The sequence below is a fragment of the Euwallacea fornicatus genome, chromosome 7 (assembly GCF_040115645.1).
Source record: "Euwallacea fornicatus isolate EFF26 chromosome 7, ASM4011564v1, whole genome shotgun sequence".
NCBI lineage: Eukaryota > Metazoa > Arthropoda > Insecta > Coleoptera > Curculionidae > Euwallacea > Euwallacea fornicatus.
In genome coordinates, this window is record NC_089547.1 from 4,913,363 (window position 1) to 4,934,175 (window position 20,813).

General features: G+C 42.7%; 1 protein-coding gene and 1 long non-coding RNA gene across 9 annotated transcripts in view; one reads left to right on the top strand and one right to left on the bottom strand.

Moving 5' to 3' along the window:
• LOC136340083 (uncharacterized) overlaps nt 1–20,813 on the bottom strand; it is a 62,529-nt gene that overhangs the window by 9,013 nt on the left and 32,703 nt on the right. For all 8 annotated transcript variants that reach the window (XR_010732253.1, XM_066283816.1, XM_066283822.1 and 5 more), the window contains 3 exons: nt 2,096–2,304; nt 1,680–1,815; nt 1,466–1,599 (listed from right to left, as the gene is read on the bottom strand). Coding sequence is in view for 7 of the 8 variants with exons in the window: in XM_066283816.1 (XP_066139913.1) it covers nt 1,466–1,599; nt 1,680–1,815; nt 2,096–2,304 (479 nt within the window). In the remaining variant the exon portion in view is untranslated. The remainder of the gene's footprint in view (nt 1–1,465; nt 1,600–1,679; nt 1,816–2,095; nt 2,305–20,813) is intronic.
• On the top strand, nt 7,903–11,086 carry LOC136340246 (uncharacterized). Its single transcript, XR_010732276.1, has 3 exons — nt 7,903–8,033; nt 8,370–8,531; nt 10,817–11,086. It is a non-coding gene; the product is annotated as an uncharacterized lncRNA (long non-coding RNA).

Genomic DNA, 20,813 nt, shown 5'->3' on the forward strand with positions numbered 1-20,813 from the left:
ACAAGTAGCAGGAATTCCTTGCTCCTTCCCAGAAATGGAAGATTTAAATTTACGGTCATACGGGAATCCTCCGGTGCTGGGGCAATTTCGTAATTTCTCATTCCGGACATCTCGGCCGCATATAAAACTATCCTTTTGGCGAATAATTAAAATTTCCCTCACGTACGTTCTCGTGGACCCGCCAACTGCAATTGCTTATTTGCGTCGCGGAATTTATTCTAGGGGCGACCGCTAATTACTTTTTAATCCCCCTCCCCGCCCCATCCCGCCCGGGGACGGGGTCTCGGTTAGTGCAGCTGAAAGCCCCTTTCTTTCAATTTTCCACTTAATCGGTTTTCGGCAATGTCTCGTAATAAACGATAAAAATGAGGCGGCAGCCATAAATAAAGGGAAAAAATTCGTCGGGAAACACTTGTCGCCGAGCGCCGAGGAACGACGCGCGCCACTGACGTTCGCGGGTGTGGGTTTACCGTGGTTCCGAATTATGCAATCTTTTAAGCTACGGCCGGAATTAAGCATTATACGTATTATCGGTCACAATCTGAGCACAGCCACGGTCACGCTCCGGTCAGATATTGTAGCGTTCGTACCGGATTCCCTGACCATGACTTGACCGTGCTCGCTACTGTAAATACATAATACAAAATAAATGTTATGTGACCTGGCCGACAACGGGGGTTGACAAGGCGAATTTTAGATATTCGGTGTTTGCCTGGTTGCCTACTTTAAACTAATCTCGCAGCAAGGGCGACGCAGAGGGCGAATTATACGGGTACGAATCCGGGAGCGCGACCGTTGTTTCCCTTAGCGAGAATATTTACCTTTCGAATTGCCGATGAGTGCACCGAAAATTTGCCCCAGCGAGAGTTTTTCTTAGACATTTCAACGATTCACAAAGCCATTTCTCACGGACATTGAGGATTTTTCGCGCATAGACGACGTTATCGATCACCCCTCGTAACCGCGGCTGTTACGTGGGAGCGACGTCAAGCTCAAGCTAATGACATACAGTGGGAGGGAATCTCTATTCAAACACGAGACAAATGAACATTTCGATTTTCCTCGGTAAAAGAGCTGCGACAATAATCAACTTGCCACGAACTGAATTGTGCCATTAATGATTACTGAATGAAACAACTCCTGAAAATTATTGTGACTTTTTACGGGGGGAAATTACGTGCCATTACAGTCCCATTCGAGTTTGACAGCGCTGTCGTGCACATTAAACCGGAGGGTTACAATTTAAACTTTTCACCGTGTTATTGTAGGAGTTAATAATGTCTGGCCGGAGTCGCAGCCCTGAAGGTCAGAACTTTGTCTAATTGAAGCAAACGGCCACTGAAACTTTCGCAGGCAATTAACAAGTTTAAGGGGGGCACTTTAAATGCATTAACCAGGACACTCTGGCTGAGGGCAACTTTCAGTCGTGATTGAGTTTGTCAGCAAAACAACCAATATATTCTACCTTTTCATCGTTAATGAACCACGTGATGTGCGCAGGGGGGCTGGAGGGGGAGGTGGTGCAATTAGCTTCCAGCATTTCTCCTATGTAGTAAGTCTCCTTTTTGAAGGTTATTTGCGGATCTCTGTCCTGGGGATCTGGAAAGAGTGTCCGGACAAATTAGGCAAATTCGCGCACCTCTCCGAAATCGATCCTCTCAAATTCTATACTTACGCACCTATGATTGTCAAGTCTTTCGAGTCTGAGTCTTTAGTAAATATCGGAGTTTCCATTGAAACGACGCAGTAGTACGAACCGCCCGCGGCGAACGTTAGATTCGTGAGGTGAACTTGCTTTTCGCTGCTATTGCTCCTCTGCAACAACAGCCAGAAGTTATGCATCCGAATTTGTATCATGCCCAATTAAATCGTTATAAACAACCGGCCTTGAATTACTAATTCAATACACCCCGGTTAGTTAGTGCGAACGCCCCCAGCGTCCTAATTCGCCCCATATTAAGTCCTCAGCATTGATGACCCTCCTGAATATCTAAGCAAGCCCTCGCCAGAAGGACAGACACCTTACTTGCGAACATAATTAATTGAGCATGCATAACTAAATTAACACACGCCCTTTTGCACCTTATCCACTTACACTAAGCTTGGCTCCGAGGATTTCCCAGTGCTGGAACGGTGGCTGCCGCCCTTTAATGTACGTGAAGATTTTGTTCTCGCCCTTTCGCCATTCCACCTTATACAAATCTTCCAACTTGACGCTGTGGTCGCACTTTAGGGTCACTTCGCCCCCTTTGAAGGCATAGCGCGGCATTACTAGCTCCAGACGGTCGATGTTGCAGAGGGTGCCTGGAATGTGTAGTGGGAGTTTTAGTTAAATATTTACTCTGCGAAACAACCAAATAAACGGGATCGATTTGCCAATTCTTGACAATATGGTGAAGGGCAATTGTTTCGCTTTCGATGAATAGGTTCAAACCCCAGTGACGTCAACAAACGAGGTGAATTCGAACGTATAATCACGAATGTGTAATAATGCAATTAATGTTCGTTAATGCTAACCTAAAAATGATAATGAACACTGGGTTTTCTTGACGATTCGGTGCCTGAATATGCTTCGATGCGGGACCCCGGGGGCTGTGGCGGGAATGTTATTTTTTTTAGCAGAGATCTGCGGACTCAAAATGACACAGGAACCGGAAACAGATCCTGCACAGCGCAGGAAATAAATTCAAGAACCCGATGAAGGCAAGAATTGTATTCTCCCGCTTTCTGTCCTTAACGACCTGTCACCCAGCTGCTTCAAATTTATCCCTAAAATGTTGAGGAGGAAATGTGAAGCATATATCTGCGACTATAAGGTGACGTAGAAAAACTTGAGTACAATTGTATACATAGGGAATTCCGACCCAAGGTTGGTAAGCGTTTCTACTTTGAATTTATATATATACTTCCTCGTTCAATTCAGGGGGAAATTCTGCTCGTTTAAAAAACCATAGGGTTTCCGCCTCGCTTAAAATACTCGAATTGTAACAAATGAATAGTGGGTATTTAGAGCAATGCCGCAGTCAGTGCCGAAGACAAGGCACTGAATAACTCACTTTCTTGCAAATTAGGCGAAGGAGAAATCTTGTGCATATCGAAGAAGTGACTTCGTCAGCTTCCATTATTCCCATTGTCGATTCGAACCAGCTCAACTATTTCCACGAACGAAAATTAATTGTCCCGTGTTCAGAAGGCCGTAGGCTCCGCAATAAAACCCCATTCTTTTTATGTTCGTCATCGGAAGAGAGGAATATGGGGGGCAAACAAGATGTTCACCTCCAAGAAATTGCATTAGGCCTTTGTTCTTGTGAAATATAAAACTCTGTATGCCCTCGCATAAATCTTCCCCTTAGGGACTGGAGTATATACGTGAAAACGAATAAAATATGAGAAATGTGAGCACGGTATATGATATTTAGCCAAACATAAAATATTTCATGTCAACTCGGATCAAACAGGGCACAAATTGGACGTAGTTGTTCTGCATGAGATGCTACTGAACTGTTTTTTCTTCATCATGCTAAATGCTCGAGTTGGCTACTTAGGCCGGAGCGAACAACTTTCCGACGTATCTCCTTATTAAGCCCTTCTTGAGGCTTCCGCAAGTGGGCACTGCAGCTAGAAATACGTGGGCTACATATGTACATACAAAGCGAGAAAGGTCGAGAGTTTTAAAATAAAATTACTTCAGGCTTAAATTACGATGCAATTTCTCAGTGCAACTCGCCAGAGTCTTATTAGCATCACTTAATTGAATAATCCTCTTTATAATGCAAATATCTAAGTCGCTATATTTTAGAGCCTCGACAGGCTTAATTTGTATAGTTAATGGAATTATCCCCGCAGACGGGTCAAAGCCAAGCTCGCTCCCGAAACAATGATTTTTGTAATATTATTTATAGTAAATTTTCGATGTAATGCGATTCTAATATTCGTAAACACTACGTTACGTAATTTCGCCCTGCAGTGAGCTCAACGCCTGTTAAATCGCATTTTCTTAATGTGGGGTGCTCATAAATGCACGCCCCGATGCAATTTATTTATGGATAAATGGCTTCGTTAATGATAAATTTAAATTGCTAACAGGGCAAGCGGAAATTGGTAACTCGCGCATCGGAGCCGACTGCTTCCTTCCATTCATGCCTTGCTATCAGATAAATTTACTGCAAACTGACTGGAATAGATTTCCATATGAATCTACTCAACCATGGAGACGAAACTGGCGATGGACTGTTCGTTTTTCACTACTAAAATTTTAAATTAGAACGGAGCTCCGCAGGAACGGCAGATATTGCCTTTCACCATTTTGTCCAGAAATTTTTCTTCTGCGAACGCCAAGGGTGGTCGCTGGAGAAACTTGGCCCTGCGGTATATTACACCGAAGCAACGAAGTCCTTTAAGCTACAAATCCCTTCTCCCCGCATTAAACTCATAAATTGTACCCGCAAACCAACGGAGCATTTTCCTCATTGATTGGTATGCACCTAAACCCGTTTCCATCAAAAATGGCTTAGGAGTTTGTCCCGATTACTCTCCAATTTACTACATAGGACCAGGTGCAATTTGTCAAAATACCCTAACGCGCTGCATAATAGTAAACCATAATTAATATTCTCAACAAAAACATATTGCTCGCATTCACCATTTAATCCACAAGATCTCATTCACCCACTCGCTCATCCATTTTAATCGACTACACCTTCATATTTCAAATTATAACAAATCCCTCTAATACACGCTCCATCCCTAGTAAACATGTCGCTTTATGCCCTTCATTAATTTGATTTAAGGGATTGAAATGCAAATGATAAATTAAAATTATTATCATTGTGTGCGTTTAATTATGATTAACAACCTGAATAAATTAGCAATTAGAGTCGCATTAATAACGTATTGAGTTTCAACTAACTTTTCAAAATAGGAATGCAATGACAGCGTTGTTATTGCACTATTGAGTCTAAAGTATTATGCGATAGATTTATTACTGCCTTCAGGGGGTGGTGGATAATAATCATTTCAACATTAAAAAACCATCAGGGAAAGTGTGTGCAATTTAAAACTAGTTAAGTTTAATAAGTGAGGCTGTTTTGCCAGTTCAAGTGAATAATGTTGTCGGGTGTGTGTTCTGAGCCTGAAAACGTACGTAATTAGTTTGAAATGAAAATTGTGGAATAGATGACTAGATTAAGTACGAACTGGAAATTACATAGATTAGTTTCTTCTATCAAGTCCGACATAAAGCATAAAGTTAAATTAGAAACGTTCCTTTCAGACAGTACCGGACGAGAATCGATCTGGTTTGGGAGCAGCTTTGTGAGACCTTTCGAATGCAACAAGTTTCGCCTGCTTTAACTGCGGAAATTCGTAGGAAATGCCTTTGAAATGCTTAGAAAAGAACATTTCAATCTGCCGATTCTGGTGGCGCTCAGCCTAAATGAAAGCCTAATTAGCATGATGTAAGGTACAGTGTTGAGAAAATGAGACTGAACTAGAACGAGAAGAAAACGTAATGAGATTTTTGTGATCACAATGGATTTTAAGCGACAGAAATGGCCTCGAAATAAGTGGTAGAAGCGTAACTAATTTCGGTGGATTCGGGCAAGAATTGTCAAATAAATTTAAATTGCTATTTCAACGGTATTTTCTTCGATCGAACTAGCGTGGAACTCGCACTTCGAAAAACGACTTTTGGCCATGGAACAGTCACTTTCCTCCAGCGGATGGCAGCGCGCGGGCAAATGACGTTATCTTCGCAGGGCTCTATTCGAGGTGACGTGGCTCGCTCCATGAATACTTGTACCGTTCAGTTTCAAGGAGGGAAATTACTACGAGGATCGCTGAAAAATTAACCAAAAAATCATGTGAAGAAAGACTTTAAAAAGTTTCGCAGCGGTCGTTTTAATTCCGAGTCTCCGCGACCTCGAGTGTTTTGTAAAAACTACGCGGGCGTAGGCAACCAAGTATACAGCTCGTCACGCGACGCTAGTGATACGAAGGGGTGTGTGGTTCCGCGCATACACCGCTGGCGAGCGACCTGGCAATAGGTCGAGTTGTGCAACGTTGTCGGCTTGCTGCGTTGTCGTTTAAAATTCGCTATTAAAATCAGCTCAAGTAATGTTTCCTCTCAAATTTAAATGACATAATAAATACGAATGCGTACGAAACAAAGTCCCCTTGCACATAAACGCATAAAAAGCAGTTCGGCGCCATTTCATTCGGCTTTGAAATGTCGTCACAATTTAACGTTCTATCATACTGACTTCCCGGTTAGCTGTCGTTGTCTCCTAGATTTGCCCGCAGCGGGTTCCTCTGCGAGGGCGCAAACCTCTCGTTCTTGCTGTACCTCGCTTTCCCGTCCTATCCATCTGTTTGCCGCGTAACTTTCTCTTTGCCCCAAAATACCCTTAATAAACAGAGGTCTTTCATCTAAACCGAAGAGGCATTCCTTTACCAATTTGCTCCGAAACATGGAGGGCAGCTCCTCGACGAGATACCTACGTTTTTAAAGGTTCCCGGCAAAAAAGCCAACAAAACTTGCTTTCGCTAGAGAGTAAACGACAAGAGTGGTTCGTGATCAGATTTTTATAGACCCAGTTGAAAGTTGCTGTCGGAGACAGATATACATGATATTATATAGGTCAGATGTATTTTGAGACTCCGAGCTTTCGCTTCGGTCCTAAACTCGCAAATTCTCGAGGAAATTTCGTGGAAAAGGCGGACGAGAAGTGCCAAGATAAATCGTGGATTTTCTTCGCGCTAATTAAGCCCGATTGGAAATCCACACTTAAGGCTCCGGCCGATATTACGGTAATCTTTCCGTTGTTTGCCCGCACGAAGTTCGGAGGGGGGTGGGGAATATTTTTCCGGCTTTGCAGTGAGGAAAACACCGAAAACAACAATTTTCCATTAAGTAAACAGCAGTAATTCGCGCTTGTTTGGAATACAAACAGATAGCTGCGTGTGAAATCTGATGGTATATGTCTTGCTTATGGCGTTTAAGCACGTTACCTGCAGCTAGGGCTTATTGCAAAGCTCGGCAAAGCATGAAACAATTTGTGTTGAAAAAATTATGAAAAATGGCTTGTGTTTTTGGAATCACAAGGGTTTAATTAAATTTGCATGAGATTGTATTCAAACATGCTAACTAATTTCGGGATAAACATGAAGCGTGACCTCAATAATAATGGCGTGCGATTCACAACTTGATGAGATAATATGACATGCCAGCAGTTAATATTTTCATCAGCAAAGTTGCGCTAATGCCCATTTCGTGCTTCGTTATGTATGGACAACACCTTGAATCCGAGCTGTTGCCAATTAGGTTCAGTCAATAAGATTAGAAGCGTCGAAAAACAAAAAAAAACATTTAAGGACAGAAAATACTGACTTTGCAATGGATTTTTTTCGGTGAGTGGACACTGGCCGGCAGCCGGTCAACCACGACCTTTAATTTCCCGCAATAGGCAAGCTTGGTATAGCGACAAGCGAGCGCAAATCAAATTGTCGAACCACTTGTACGTTAACTAACCTACTCGCAAAATGAACCGAAAAACGTGCAGTCTCGATTTAATCCCGCTAATGTAAGCCGACACACTACTGATTGCTGATTGGGTGGGATTCTGTACCGACTTAACATTTGATGATAAATTAAGGCAATGTGCGAGGAGCGTTGTACGTTTCTGTCTTCATTTCTCGGATTAGTTCGCGAAGTAGATGAAACAATCCCAAGTTCCTTAGCTATCTGCGCTGATGGATATAAAACTGATCTCATCCAGAGAAATGGGGATTTCACCCCACTGCTTCGCATTGATTGAACTGACGTACGTCACTTTGTTGAATAGCGTTACGAGGGGCGTTGTGTCAATAGGACAAAACAAACGTTGAATGAATTAAACGGTCATCAGTCATTTTAAAAATCCACAGGGAATTTTTAAACCGAATTCTTGGACGGATTCGTGCTCTTGGGACCACGTCGAATTAACCTGGAACAAGGGTCCAGTTTTTGCACCTGTCATCTTATGTGTCGTCGCGAGGTAGGTGACCGTAGGCAACCGAACATACGAGAAACTACCGTACGCCAGATTGTCCAGAATTTACTCTCCGTGCTCGTAGCGATTCGAACGTTCAGTTTAATTGTGCGATGCCACTGTTTCTTTAATAAATAACTCGCGCGCTTGTTCAAAAATTATTAGCGTAAAAAGAAAAAGAACAAAAGATTTATACGACCGATCCCCGCCTCAGAAAAATAATCCCCGAAACTCGTATTGCTCCATTATAAATTTTTAGCTCTTAATAACCGCGAAAATTTATAAGCCATTTATTTGCCACCATCCTCGAGGGTCTACAAAAACCGCCTTATTCTTTTTCAGGAGAGGGTCGCGCCTCTATTCCAAGCCCGACAGCTCATTTCCACGGATTTTAAATTTATATCAATTTAACTAGTGGTGCCTGGGCACACATTTACAAGACATTTCATCCGGAAGACTGCGGCCGCGAGCGATTTTAAATGAGCTCGTGACCCCAAGTGCTCTGTAAGTATTTGATATAAAGGTCTTAATAAAATCGTGGGGAGCGTAGGTCAAATGGGGCTCCCGCAAGGAAAATATCCGCGAACGAAATTCGCCTCCACCACATTATCAAGAAGCAAGCCCCTTGGCAAGTTAACAAGACGTCGTTCAAATTTTAAGTGATCACTCCAATAAAAGGTATAGTCGATGCGACATAACAACAATTCGCAAACACTACATCATAGGACAAGCTTGCGGCATCCATTTCAGTTTAATCTACCGTCAATTAACGTAACATCATGCATGATACCGACTAATATGAATAAAATATCACCTTGTCTACAAACCTGTTATATACGAACAATTTCTCAAAACTGACTGCTCTAGCGGGATGAGATAGAGGCCCGTGTTTTACAAGTCCCTTAATAGCAATCCGGGGGGGCGAGATTTATTTAAGCCTCGTTTGGTAAACACTGGGTCTTTTTATTTTACACAATATTGGACGCTTCGCTTAAATTACTTAATAGATTATATGGAAAGTCCGACCGTTTAGAGATTCATATCCCCCTCCCCCCCCACACATACACACCCCCACCCCCGAAATCATTTAAATTCTGAAGCGACTTTCCGATAAATTTTCAAAATTAAAATGCGATACCTGCCTATCCGCATTTGCCTGTTGAATTATTGAGCGTGCCGGTAAAGCTTATGGGTGGCCTCGATACCAAACTTCTCGTTTTTGAGCAATGCAAATTACTTATTTATGATGGCTTTGTCCGACATCATAATAATTTATACTTGAAATAAATTGAAATAAAGGACGCTGCAAGCGGAGAATTTCTTATTGCACCAATTTACATCGGAACTAATTAATGGATTAGTTATTTAACGTATTGTGGACAAAATGGCGTAGGAATTATGTACGTACTAGAACGAAACTCTAAAACAAATTTGCTCTCTAGACGGCAATTTAGCGGTATATTTCGAGAAGAATATCGCTCCACAGAGCTTTGAAACGACAGCTACACCTCAAACTTTAAGCTGATTAATTCCTAACTCCTGCTCCATCGATTACCTTGAGTGATTTATGGCGGCAAGTATATTGTTGAGATGAATCGTGCAGGTATGTAGAATATGACTTTGGCACGGAGAAAAGAATTTTATTGCCGTTATATGAATCGAAGTATATTCGTACGATGTGGGAGAAATCGAATTATGAAGGGAAACGTTCCTCTTTCATTCGGCGGTGGATTAGTTTCTGCTGTTTCGACACCTTCAGGATTTTGATTTAATATTTCACCCGTCTATCCTACAGGATAAACTCCCTCGTAGGGCCCATCCAATCGTTAATCTAATGTAATTTTAACGAGGGTCCACTGGCAACACAAATGCGACTAAATTTCCAGCAGTCAACGATCCGATGTGCAACAACAATCAACTGCCATTAATTTAGGAGCCGTCCTGCACACAAACTGGGGGCCGATTAGAATGTGCGTGTCGGCTGTCACTAAATATCCATCCCGTCATCGTCATTATGCAACGTGCGGACAAATGTTCCGGTCTTCGTAGAAGGGCGGCTCAATTAATTTAGCTCAACCGGCATTTTATTATTAATCTTCCATTAAGCGCCGAGACGCGTCTCTAGTCCGCGGTTGCCTTCTCATGAAATTCCCCCTAAAGTGTCCTGAAAAGGTGGCTGGCTATCTGGCGAGACGTTTTTTATTTTGTTTATCTACGTGCTTAGGTTGAGATGGAGGGCTCTTGCGGTGGCCCTAAGGGTTTTCGGATGCAGCCGGTGTTATCGCATAGAAAACGACCTTCCAAATGGAATACATTCAACTCGCTTTAACGGGGAAACTTCATTAAACCCCCACGGGCTTATCTCTAAGTAGGAAATTTCTCGACAATATGGTGAAGGCCGGTGCGCTGCGTTGGACAAGAACCTGCGAGCCCAAAGTAGTTTTAGTCAAAACGTTTTGACGTGTGGAGTCTCAGGTTATACTATTCATTTTAGCGTTTGTTTTTCGGGGGGGAACGAGGAGTAGTTAGTTGCGCGAAATTTACTTAATTTAACCAGCCCCATGCCACCCGCAGCATAAATTATAGTGCACATTTCGTTTACTAAAAATGTTTTAAAAAAATTCCGCAATTTCCCGTGCCTATTTCGCATTCAGATTATAAGCGTACTCTACCTAAAAAAAAGCACTTTCCTGCTGAGTTATACCGTTCAACCGGCTCTCATTCGAAATGATATTTCATGCTCTATTCCGACGGCGAAAACATTTTTTGTATCACTTTTGGTTTTCCAGAATTTTGCCGATGCCACCGGAGGTACGAGAAACCGGAATATTTTGATTCTCGGAGCTTCGTATAAATTCCGTATTCAGAAGTGTACATCTATAAACTGCAAGAATGGAAATTTACTTCTACGTGAGATTTGCACACTCCAGACCCGAATGTCTGCTAAAAATCACAAATCCAGATTTAAAATTTCAGACTGTTAAAGTATCCAGCCATCCGAGAGTAAACCTAGATTTCTTCTATAAACTGAGAAATCGCCCCTCGATTCGATTCAAGCATGCCAGCAGAGATATGGAAAAATAGGAATATGTAATATATTTCATTACGAGTCCGAAAAATAGCATTTTTCCTTGCGCGTGTAACAATTTCCCGTGTGAGGCGAAGCCAACAGGAAAAGTCGTGCAAGCACGGGAAAATGCATTATGGTTTTGGAATGGATGCTTTTTATTATGAGTCTCTGAAAATGACAAAGAGTAAACCGAATCGAGTTTTTTGCCGAGAAATCAATTTTTCTTTGTTTGTAAACAACATTGCAAAAAACCTCGTCGTTTTGGTTCATGTAGATCCTCTAAAGCGAACGGGAAAAAAATGGCAACGATGCGTTGCTCTTTTGTTAGCTAAAAATGGCTGCGAGTTGGATGACGTTAGCTGTCGAACCGCGCGCAACGTTGCCATATTACAAAAATTTTTATTCGACGATAGCAAATTTGTAAGCCACCGCAACGGCAACCCATATACAACACGCGTAAGGCTGACTGGGCCAATTTCGAGAAAAGAGCGCATTGAGAGTTTTCTTTTTCTCTCTCTCTCACACACACACACGCGCGCAATATGAGGATTTTGGCAACTATACGAAAGACATCGGTAAAATTGAGCAAATCAAAAAAAATTACAGAAACTACCGTTTCGAAATGATGCTTATATCCAGGAAAAATCCCTCATCCCTCGGCGAGTAAAAAGGAAAATTTCAGGGCGCTCTCGATTAGATTTCCTCATCTTTTACGATCTTCACGACTTTCACTATTCCGTGAAAACTCTACAATTTTCGAGTTTGCGTTCATGCGTAAGGAGACACGGGAATAATTCCTCCATTAGGACCTAGGAAAAAAACTTGGCTGCACCTCATTCCGAATTCAAGGGCCGTCACGCTCTATCGGAAGCTGTATTCAGCATATCAAATTGGAACCGATCAACATTTATGAATTCATACTGAGGATCGGAATTTGCAGCGCGTCGAAATTGATTTATATTTTTGATGCACGTGGCAGATCGGATCCTCATGGACAGTTGATCTGATTACCCATTAGCGACGCTCTTTCGCTTGGTTTAAGGCGTCTTTACGTTTCGCTAGTCTCGAATTAGCGTTGAAATAGAGTTACCTTTCCCCGCCTTTTTCACAATCAGAACGCCGACGCCGCGCACTCGCGCGGCCGGCGCATTCACCTTTTCGTCAACATTTTAATCCTGATTCTCAATGACGAAGAGAGACTTCTCGGGCCCTCACGTGGAGCGATATGCAAAATCCGCCGTGCCCGTGCACATTCCGACGAAACGCATGCAGACATGGTAATTAACCCAATTTATCTGGCTCAATGCGTTATTGCTCAAACTGCCTGCCGCAGTGGAGCGTTCTCCGAACGAGCTAAATATTCGGTTACACCATTCTCGAGATCTTGTTAACATGCCCACAAAAAAGAATTGCGTAAAAGTAGGAGAGCACGTGTGCCTACTATAGTGGCAAATCAATTGGCTTTGGAAGTCCCAGAACGGTACAATACATTTCGATGCGAGTGTATCGGGCAAATGGCCGGAATTCTCTCTAAGTCTTTTGAAATTAGTTTAGCAACTTTCTCTCGTTTTATCTGCAGGGCCCCATCGAAAACTTCGGATTGACTTTGAGCTGCGGATCTGGAATCACGATAGCCGGAAAATTAGACCCGGTCAGAATAAGGGTTTTGTGCCCCCGCCACTCGGTTATATTCTCATTTTTCTTACTGAATTTCGGTGGTGTAAAATAGTGTCACGTGACGATGCCGGTCGGGAGCTAGAAAGCGTCCCGATTTAATAATAACGCGAATCTCACTCCTCCTACCTGTCACCGCCCGTACATCCACGAATATTTCATATATTCAATATTAAATTCTTCCCAGGAATTTAAGAGATTGGAAACTCTGAATGGGGATCTCAACAATATTGGAAGGTGATTAGGATTTTGCCGTGGAGATAGTGCCTTTGTGTGGCTGATCATTTAGTCGAGATTTTTGTCGTTAAAATTTCAGAATAATCCCCGTACAAAACCTTTTGTGGCGGTGCTCACAGCTAGAGCTAAACTCAATTTGTTTTGATACGCATCTCGCTCACCCATATTTCACCCACTATCTCTTATTTCTGTTATTGTGGCTCGCCTGGCTTACAACGTTAAAATTTCCATAAGCTTCCTGTTGTGCAGATGATAAATAGTTTTCTGTTCTACATAAACCTTTTTGGGAATTATCGCGAGAAAACGGAAAGTCTGTTTTACGGTTTTTTTTCCACCATTTTTTTTTTGTCTGGATCGGAAGGAGCGGCACGTCAAGGCATGCTCGTTGATGTCCCACGAATGCTGTTTCGTGTTAATCGCGAGACTTCCCCCATGATTTGACGCTTCTCAGGGCGATCGACCAAAATGAAGGTCTCTCCAGCCGCTTATCATCAATGAGCTGCACAAAGACTTAATCGGTCCAAATTATCAGATCGATCCCGGATGAGAGTTGATTAATGGCCCATTGACAATGATGCAGGCGAGGCGTAATTTACCAATTGTGAGGCGGTATTACTCGTTTCTTAAGCAAATGCAGCTAGGAAAAATAGTGACAATATGGCGAACGCAATTTTGCCGATATCTATAGCGCGACTCTGGGCGGGACGGGGGGATAATATAACTCAGATTTTCTTTGGCTTTTCCACGGATGGAACATCAAACTCAGAAATCATGGGTAATAGCAATCGAACGTGACAAGCCAATAAGTATTCATTAAGGCAAAACGTCAAAACATGTTTACGTCCCTCACGGTAATAAAGCTCGATATGTCGGATCTCGTTCGAAACCGATACGCGTTAAATTTGCCTCGGTATTAATTTATACTCTTGCAGTCACGTGATTGAAGGGAAGACGTTAGAAATTCCCAGCCTAAAGCGCAATAGGCGCCCAGGTTGGAGTCGAAGGTAAAGACGGACATTATAGCCGGCTTTGCGCACAAACTCAAGTTACAGATTTCAGCATGCATAAACCATATTTAGGTTTTGCCAGTTTTGGAATTAATTTTTGAAAGATTCGCGCCCCCCTGTCTCGGCCCAAAAGATGGTGGTTCTAGGAGTTCGTTTGGCTCCCACTCCTGGGAATTCTAGTTCCTCCACCTCCAATTTTAAACCCATGATAACTACCGCTAGCTCTTGCGGCTGCTTTTCTTTGATATTGGAGGGCAATTTCCATTGGGACCGAGCTTCAAAAGCATCAGCCTTTAATATTTAAACGCCCCAAAGACATGCCATTCTCCCTCGAGACAAAAGGACACAATACCGTTTTGTTGCACTTTCCGAAACTAAACTAACTAAGGAGAATAATATGGTTATCGTTGGCGTTTTCTCCATGCACCCGGCGAGAGCTTGAAACGTGGTATTAAACCGGGCAAAGTTCTCAAGACGACGTGTGCTCTAACTTTGCTTAATTTAAGCACCCTCTTGACACAGTTCGCACTCGAAACTGCCACGATAAAGCTCAAATACCGAGTTCATTAAGCTCAAACTCCGCTCAGTCGATTGTTCTAAAGGATTTACGGCCTCAACTCTTTGCCGAGCTGAGTTATGAAGCTTGCGATTATCCTGGTTTAGCCCCAATTAAAATCAGCCCTTAATAAGTGAAACCTTCCATTGAGACGTCAAGATTGTATCCTCGAGCACAATATCGATTCGACTTCCACGTGCACAACACATCGATTTCCCATTTAAATTTAATCATTTTTAATGTCGGTCAGACTCGAGAAAAGCAAACGAACTTAATTGGGGGCTAATAAGGCTCTCAATCAGTGGAATGAGACGACGTCAGGACCATTTAGGGCCCGTCTTAGTGCAGCTTTGGCTGGTAATTGCTAGTGTTTCTAGACACTAACCCTTAGCATCCATTCTAAGCTGCCCGCCGCCGATTACCCTAATGGATTTGCGCTCTAATACAATGCGATTGTATCTATCAATTGGGGTAATTTATTTGCCGAGTGCAGTGGTCGGGACTTCGTTAGATTACTAGGGGGAATGGCGCCGATGGTCGAATGGGAAATGTGGTTTTACGAGTAATGCTTCCGATAAATGATAATATCGCGGTTTCCAGGCAAATCGCGCGAAAATTAAATGATTTTGAAATGGCGGAGAGGTGTTCCGCAATTCTCCCGCCACGATGGCGAAGGATTGTTTTACGGGAAATATTCCCAAGACGGGCGAAAAATTGTTACGTATTTTCCTTGATTTCTTCAATTTCCCCGATGAATCGGTGAGAGATCGTAACTCGCGAAGTTTCGAAAACAGCGACAGAACACACGTCCGCGTGGTGACACGGCGTCGCTCTTTTATCCGCACGAATCGGCGAATGGTTACAACGGCGAACGGCGCGAAGGGGCAGCGACATGCGCACTGCGATTTCGGTTACTTGGTCTTGCGCGGTCAAATAAATCTCTCGACCATCGGGAATTTCAATTGTGCATCGCCGAAACGCGTGCGAAAGGGAGATGAACAAAGGAGAAATTAAGGTTTCGACGCTGGCGAGCTGCATCTGATTCCTGGACAGGTTAAAGCACTAACGAACACGAACGGCCATTTTGCGGACAAATGCCAATCCGCGCTATTGCCATTTTGGGCATTATTATTGCAAAGAAAAAAAAAACAAATGCAGAGCGCAGCATTGCCGTTTTTGTACATCAACGGAATAGCATCGATGTTTAGAATTCCGGGCGATACATTGATACAGCTTCCTAACTCAATTGCGACTTACTCGGCAACTTTTGGTTTTTAGCACGAGTTTCTTATAAAACTTGGAATTGGTATCGAACTGCAGAGCTGGCAAAAACCACAACAAAGGCAACTTCCTTAATGTTACAGCCTTGTGGCTTGAAGTTTGATTTGATTAAGCTTTGTTAACAAGTTTAAATTTGTTCCATTGTTCAAAGTTTTCCCGTACACGCATGTGAATGCAGCGAAAATGGTGGATTATCCCCGTGGCTAATGGAGTTAGGACGACGTTACGTTTAAGCCTAAAAATAAAAGGTATGTGCGTATATTTCAAAATGGAAGTGGCCGGGATTAGGCGTGAGATTGAAATTAAATTTTCAAAAGCATCCTCGGATGAGAACGGGTTTACTTTAAAGGTGGATTAAAATAATTACGTCATTTGCATATTTCATCCGGAGATAAGAAAGTTAATTATAAATGACAAGGAGAGGTTTTTTGGCAGGTCCCCCGAAAATTGCCTAGTTAAAACTTGCTCGTGATACGCTCACTGATTGCCCATTCAAAGCGGTTCAGTCGGGGATGGTCAACAGAAACCATTAGCTTAGTTGTTCTCGTTGAACTTTGGAATTGTCAATGAGCGCATCAACTGGAGCCCTGAATCCCTCGGCAATTCGCAACGTATTTTCACGAAGGCTTGCCCCTGCTTCCGCTTTAAAATCCCGTCATTTAACGCTCTAGTAGTGGTGGTGCGGAAAGGTAAAACGGATAGAGAAGAGCATGGAAAAATCTTAAGCCCTAGAGGCGGTGCCGAACATCCCGGATTTTCTATCTTAATTTTTCACGGGGTGCAAGCCTACGCCACTGGATTTAGCACAAGCTGTAGAGATACCACACGAACATTTGGACCCACATTCGGAATATTTGATTGATCAGCAACGCGGAATTTCTTTTTGTTCTAGGTGGCCTGAAAGTCAATTCGTGGATTCGTCCAGAGCGAGCGTTGAGCCACCCTGGCTTGGGATTCTCGCGGATTAAAAGGTGTTCGGTGACAGGTTGACAGTAGCTTAATCCATAGCGAATGTAATGAAAAATGCACCGAAACACCCGGAATAATCCAGTCAACACAGATTAAACCGTTTAATTATTAACTAGTTATTAAAAATTGACGCTCTATGTTGCAAGACGAAAAAAGAATTTGATCGTTAAATTATTAACCCTTTAGGCTAACGGGAGGTCCGAGGGTGATTGAAGTGGAGGGGTCGAAAATAATGGAAAAAAATCTGCAAACTGTATTATCAGCTCGGGGATTTCATTACAAAAACCGTTGCGAAACTCCACAATACGCCTCCACAGGTTGCTCTAAATAAATTGAAAAACTGCACGTTTTTTTCGCGCGCCTTTGCCGAACGTACAAAAATAAAAAAATAAAGAATTTTTCTAAAACGGAATTTCAAGGACTTTACGAGCCCAAAGGGACTTTCTGCAGCCGGTCAAAATGTGGGGAGTCTCTTCGGTTTCAGCTGCACCTTCTTACCCGATCTTTATTCCTACACATTATCTCCCGATAAGGGATTCGAACTGAAACGTTCAGTTCCTCTTCAAATTTTAAACGCCCGAGTTCGACGGAATTGGTAAATATTTATGTACCCTTGAAAATGCCAGCAGCGGATGCATTTTGGGCTGACGTCCATAGCAGAAACCAATTCCATGCATAAAATATTGCCAGCCCACATCAGCACGGGGCACAGGGCGGGAAACGACGGAGAAATGCCTAATTCCAAAAATGTTGTTTGCACCAACGAAACGGCAACGTGGCTATTAATTTCTGGCCGTAGAATATGACGACATTGTTTGAGACAGGCAGTGTTGACACGACAACAATGGGAACGCCGCCATCTTGAGTCCAAACAAACGGAAACGGCGATGTTGCCGATGAGAGAATTTCTCCCCAGAAGGACCGTAATATATCGAATCACGGAAACGATTTTGTCGTGCAGCAATATTCGATCACAAAATAACGGAAAATCTTTAAATAAAACAGTGATTTAAGCACATTCAGCGGTCGCACACACGCGTCCGCATGCACTGCAATATATTTACGGGACACGTTTGTTTACCTGTGACAAATTCAAATTGCCCTTGTTTGTTGAAACTCATATTTCTACGTGCATATATGTATATGCAGTGGAAATTATTCAGTTTTAATTTAGCTCACGCACTAATCCGGCCCACAGTCAATTTATCGCAAATTGGCTTTAACTTGCCTCCGCCATCTCGTCAAGAACGCAGTGGATAATTATTGGCAATTTCCCGGGAATAACAAGGATCGCATTTCAGTAAATTCACAAAGGGCGTCAGTTAATGGGCGCCCATTCCCCGACGCTCGACTTGCTCAACTATACGTGGACTGCAATTTGCAAATTAACCCTTTTGAGTTGTTTTTTAGTTTGGGAGTTTGTGAATTGTTACTGCGTGCTCAAAAAACCTTGATTTTAAAAACGTGTAATTAAAACAAACGACTTCGGAACACGTTTTTAACGTGCAACTTTTAATTATTCAACACACAAACCCCTCAATTTGCGGCTATTAAATTCTTTTTATAATCCCCTGGATGGATGATAAAACCAACAGGTTTTCTCCAGGATATCGTGACCGAGCCGGTCACGGTCGCCTGTTTTCGTGACTTTTCTTCGTCATTTCCTCGGTTAATCCTTCGACCGCCACGCCATTCATAGTTTAAATAAATTAGTTTCCAAAATCTTGATAATGGGCCCAATGCGCGATACGGCGAGCGTGTGGAAAAGTTTAATTGGGAAACAACGAATGTCGTGCCGAAATATGTGTTGCTTTTATCGGACATCGTTTCTTGTCACAGCGACAACAGCGCCCGCGGCGCATCCACATTCCAGGTAATCGGCATGTAAACAGAGCCACGTGACTGTTTACCAATAGCAATCGCACAGATGCCCGTCAGGCCAATGCCAGCGCGGTAATCTGGGAAGCCACACCTCGATCGTGCGTCATCTCTGGTTGTAACGCAAGTACCTAAAGTGACACGAATGGATACTTGGAAGTAAATTGGTTGCGGACGAGTATTTTTGCGAATTTAATTTAAATATTAAAAAGTGTTGCGGCTGGTGTCGAGGGGACGTTCAGGGGCAACAAGTAGCCCACGTAAACCATTAAAATTAATTACGTTGCCCTTAATTAGCCACAACCGCCCCTTGGGTATATAACACAATATGGTGGAAAAACACAATTTATCACAGGGAGAAAACCCATTTAGCCAATTGAGTTTGCCGGATGAAATCGATATTATTTTATTGTGCAAACAAGCTGAAAAACTTCCAGCCGCTGTTAACTTAAAGCTTAAGGACGTAAGGCTTAAAGGCATTTGTATTATGCAAGTGCGCATACAATAATTTATCCTCGAAGTTGGAGATTTATAGCGTGAACGCGGACTTTACAAGATTGAAACGCGAGGATATCCCAAGCTTTGCCGGATTCACAACAAGCTGAGACCGTGAACCGTTCAGTGTGGACCACCCGTGACCATCTAAATTAGCTGACCATAGTTTAGCACAAAAAAAAAACCGCAATGCGGGGACGCCTTTCTAACGGTTTTTTAAACATTTGCGTGCCGTTAGGGGTGGGTTACAGGTGCACAATTGCCAACGAAGCTTTAGCTTGAAACGGGTTACGTAGGAGGTCTTGCAGAAAAGGATATCTTGCTCGACTTAATATGAAACGCCGCCCGCATAGCTAATAACTGGAGGATTGTTATGGATAATTTCCAGGCGGAGATTTGCTTTTGGGGACTATAAATAGGAGATTCAGACAGAGTATTATGTCGCCTGGCTGGAATCGATTAGTGCACATTAAAAGCGGGAAGCTACACCGAGGGTCTTGTTTACAATGGGAGTACCTAATTTCCGGAATTTGGACTTACCCGGATCCCCTTAATCAATAATTTACGTGAACACTTTTTTTGCACTCTGAATCGGATCGATCAGCAAGAACCCCAAGATTTATATGATAATAGGAAAGATGACCAATGCTCCGCTTCAATTTCGTCGTTTCTAGTGGGGGTTCCTTTCTGCCGGCCGAGAATGGGGGCCGAGGTAACCATGAAATATGCGAGGTTGGTACAGGGGCAAATTTGTGCAATTCGAAACGCCTGTTCTCGAACTCGAAAGGGCGCAACGAATTTAACAGACCTCGTATCTTGTGCGGTTGCCGAGATTGTCATGTTTGAGCTCCCCAAAAAGGACGCTCTGTATATGGACAATACGTTGCCGGTAAACTTAGGCCGGATTTGAAGAGTCGAGCCTAAACGGAGTCAAAAAATTAAGCTACCTGTTCTATTCCCTTAGCCCAAAGGCGATTTTCGCGAGAAATTACACCCCAACTTGGGGTAGAAAATAAATTTTAAAACCGCCTCAATTTATTTTTCCGATATTTACCCACACGTTTTTGCCCCGTTAAGTTAAAGTGTGGGGCGAGGAGCATTTGAGCCGGGAAGACCACAGAAAAGTTAAACCGGGAAACAAAAAGCGCCCCAGGGGGAGAGAAAATGCAGAGGGGCTCCCGAGGGACACGGCGCGGGTTGATTGTAATTAGGAAAAATCCGCTTTTTGTTCCGAAAGAATCGGTCTGGTCGTGTTTCCTTAGTTTACATTTTAAATTTACCGTGTAACAATGGTTCTTTGCATGGGCTTGAAGGATGAGAACGGAGCTGTAAAATGAGTAAAAACAAACATGAAAAATATCTCGCAGAAAGTTCGGATTTCTACCAACATTTTTAGCTTAATGATTAATCGTTTTTGTTGTTAAATTGTGTTTATATCTTTTGCCCCTTTTTTGCTTTACTCATCTCAAAGTTTTGAGTTTCTGTTCCAGTACGGGCGTTCCCCGTTAATTCGAATTATGGAGTATCAAAATGTCGCAACTCAACGAATATTGAATATAATTAACATTTAATTGTATTGACAACAACTTATTAATAAACTGCTAAATTTACAACTATTC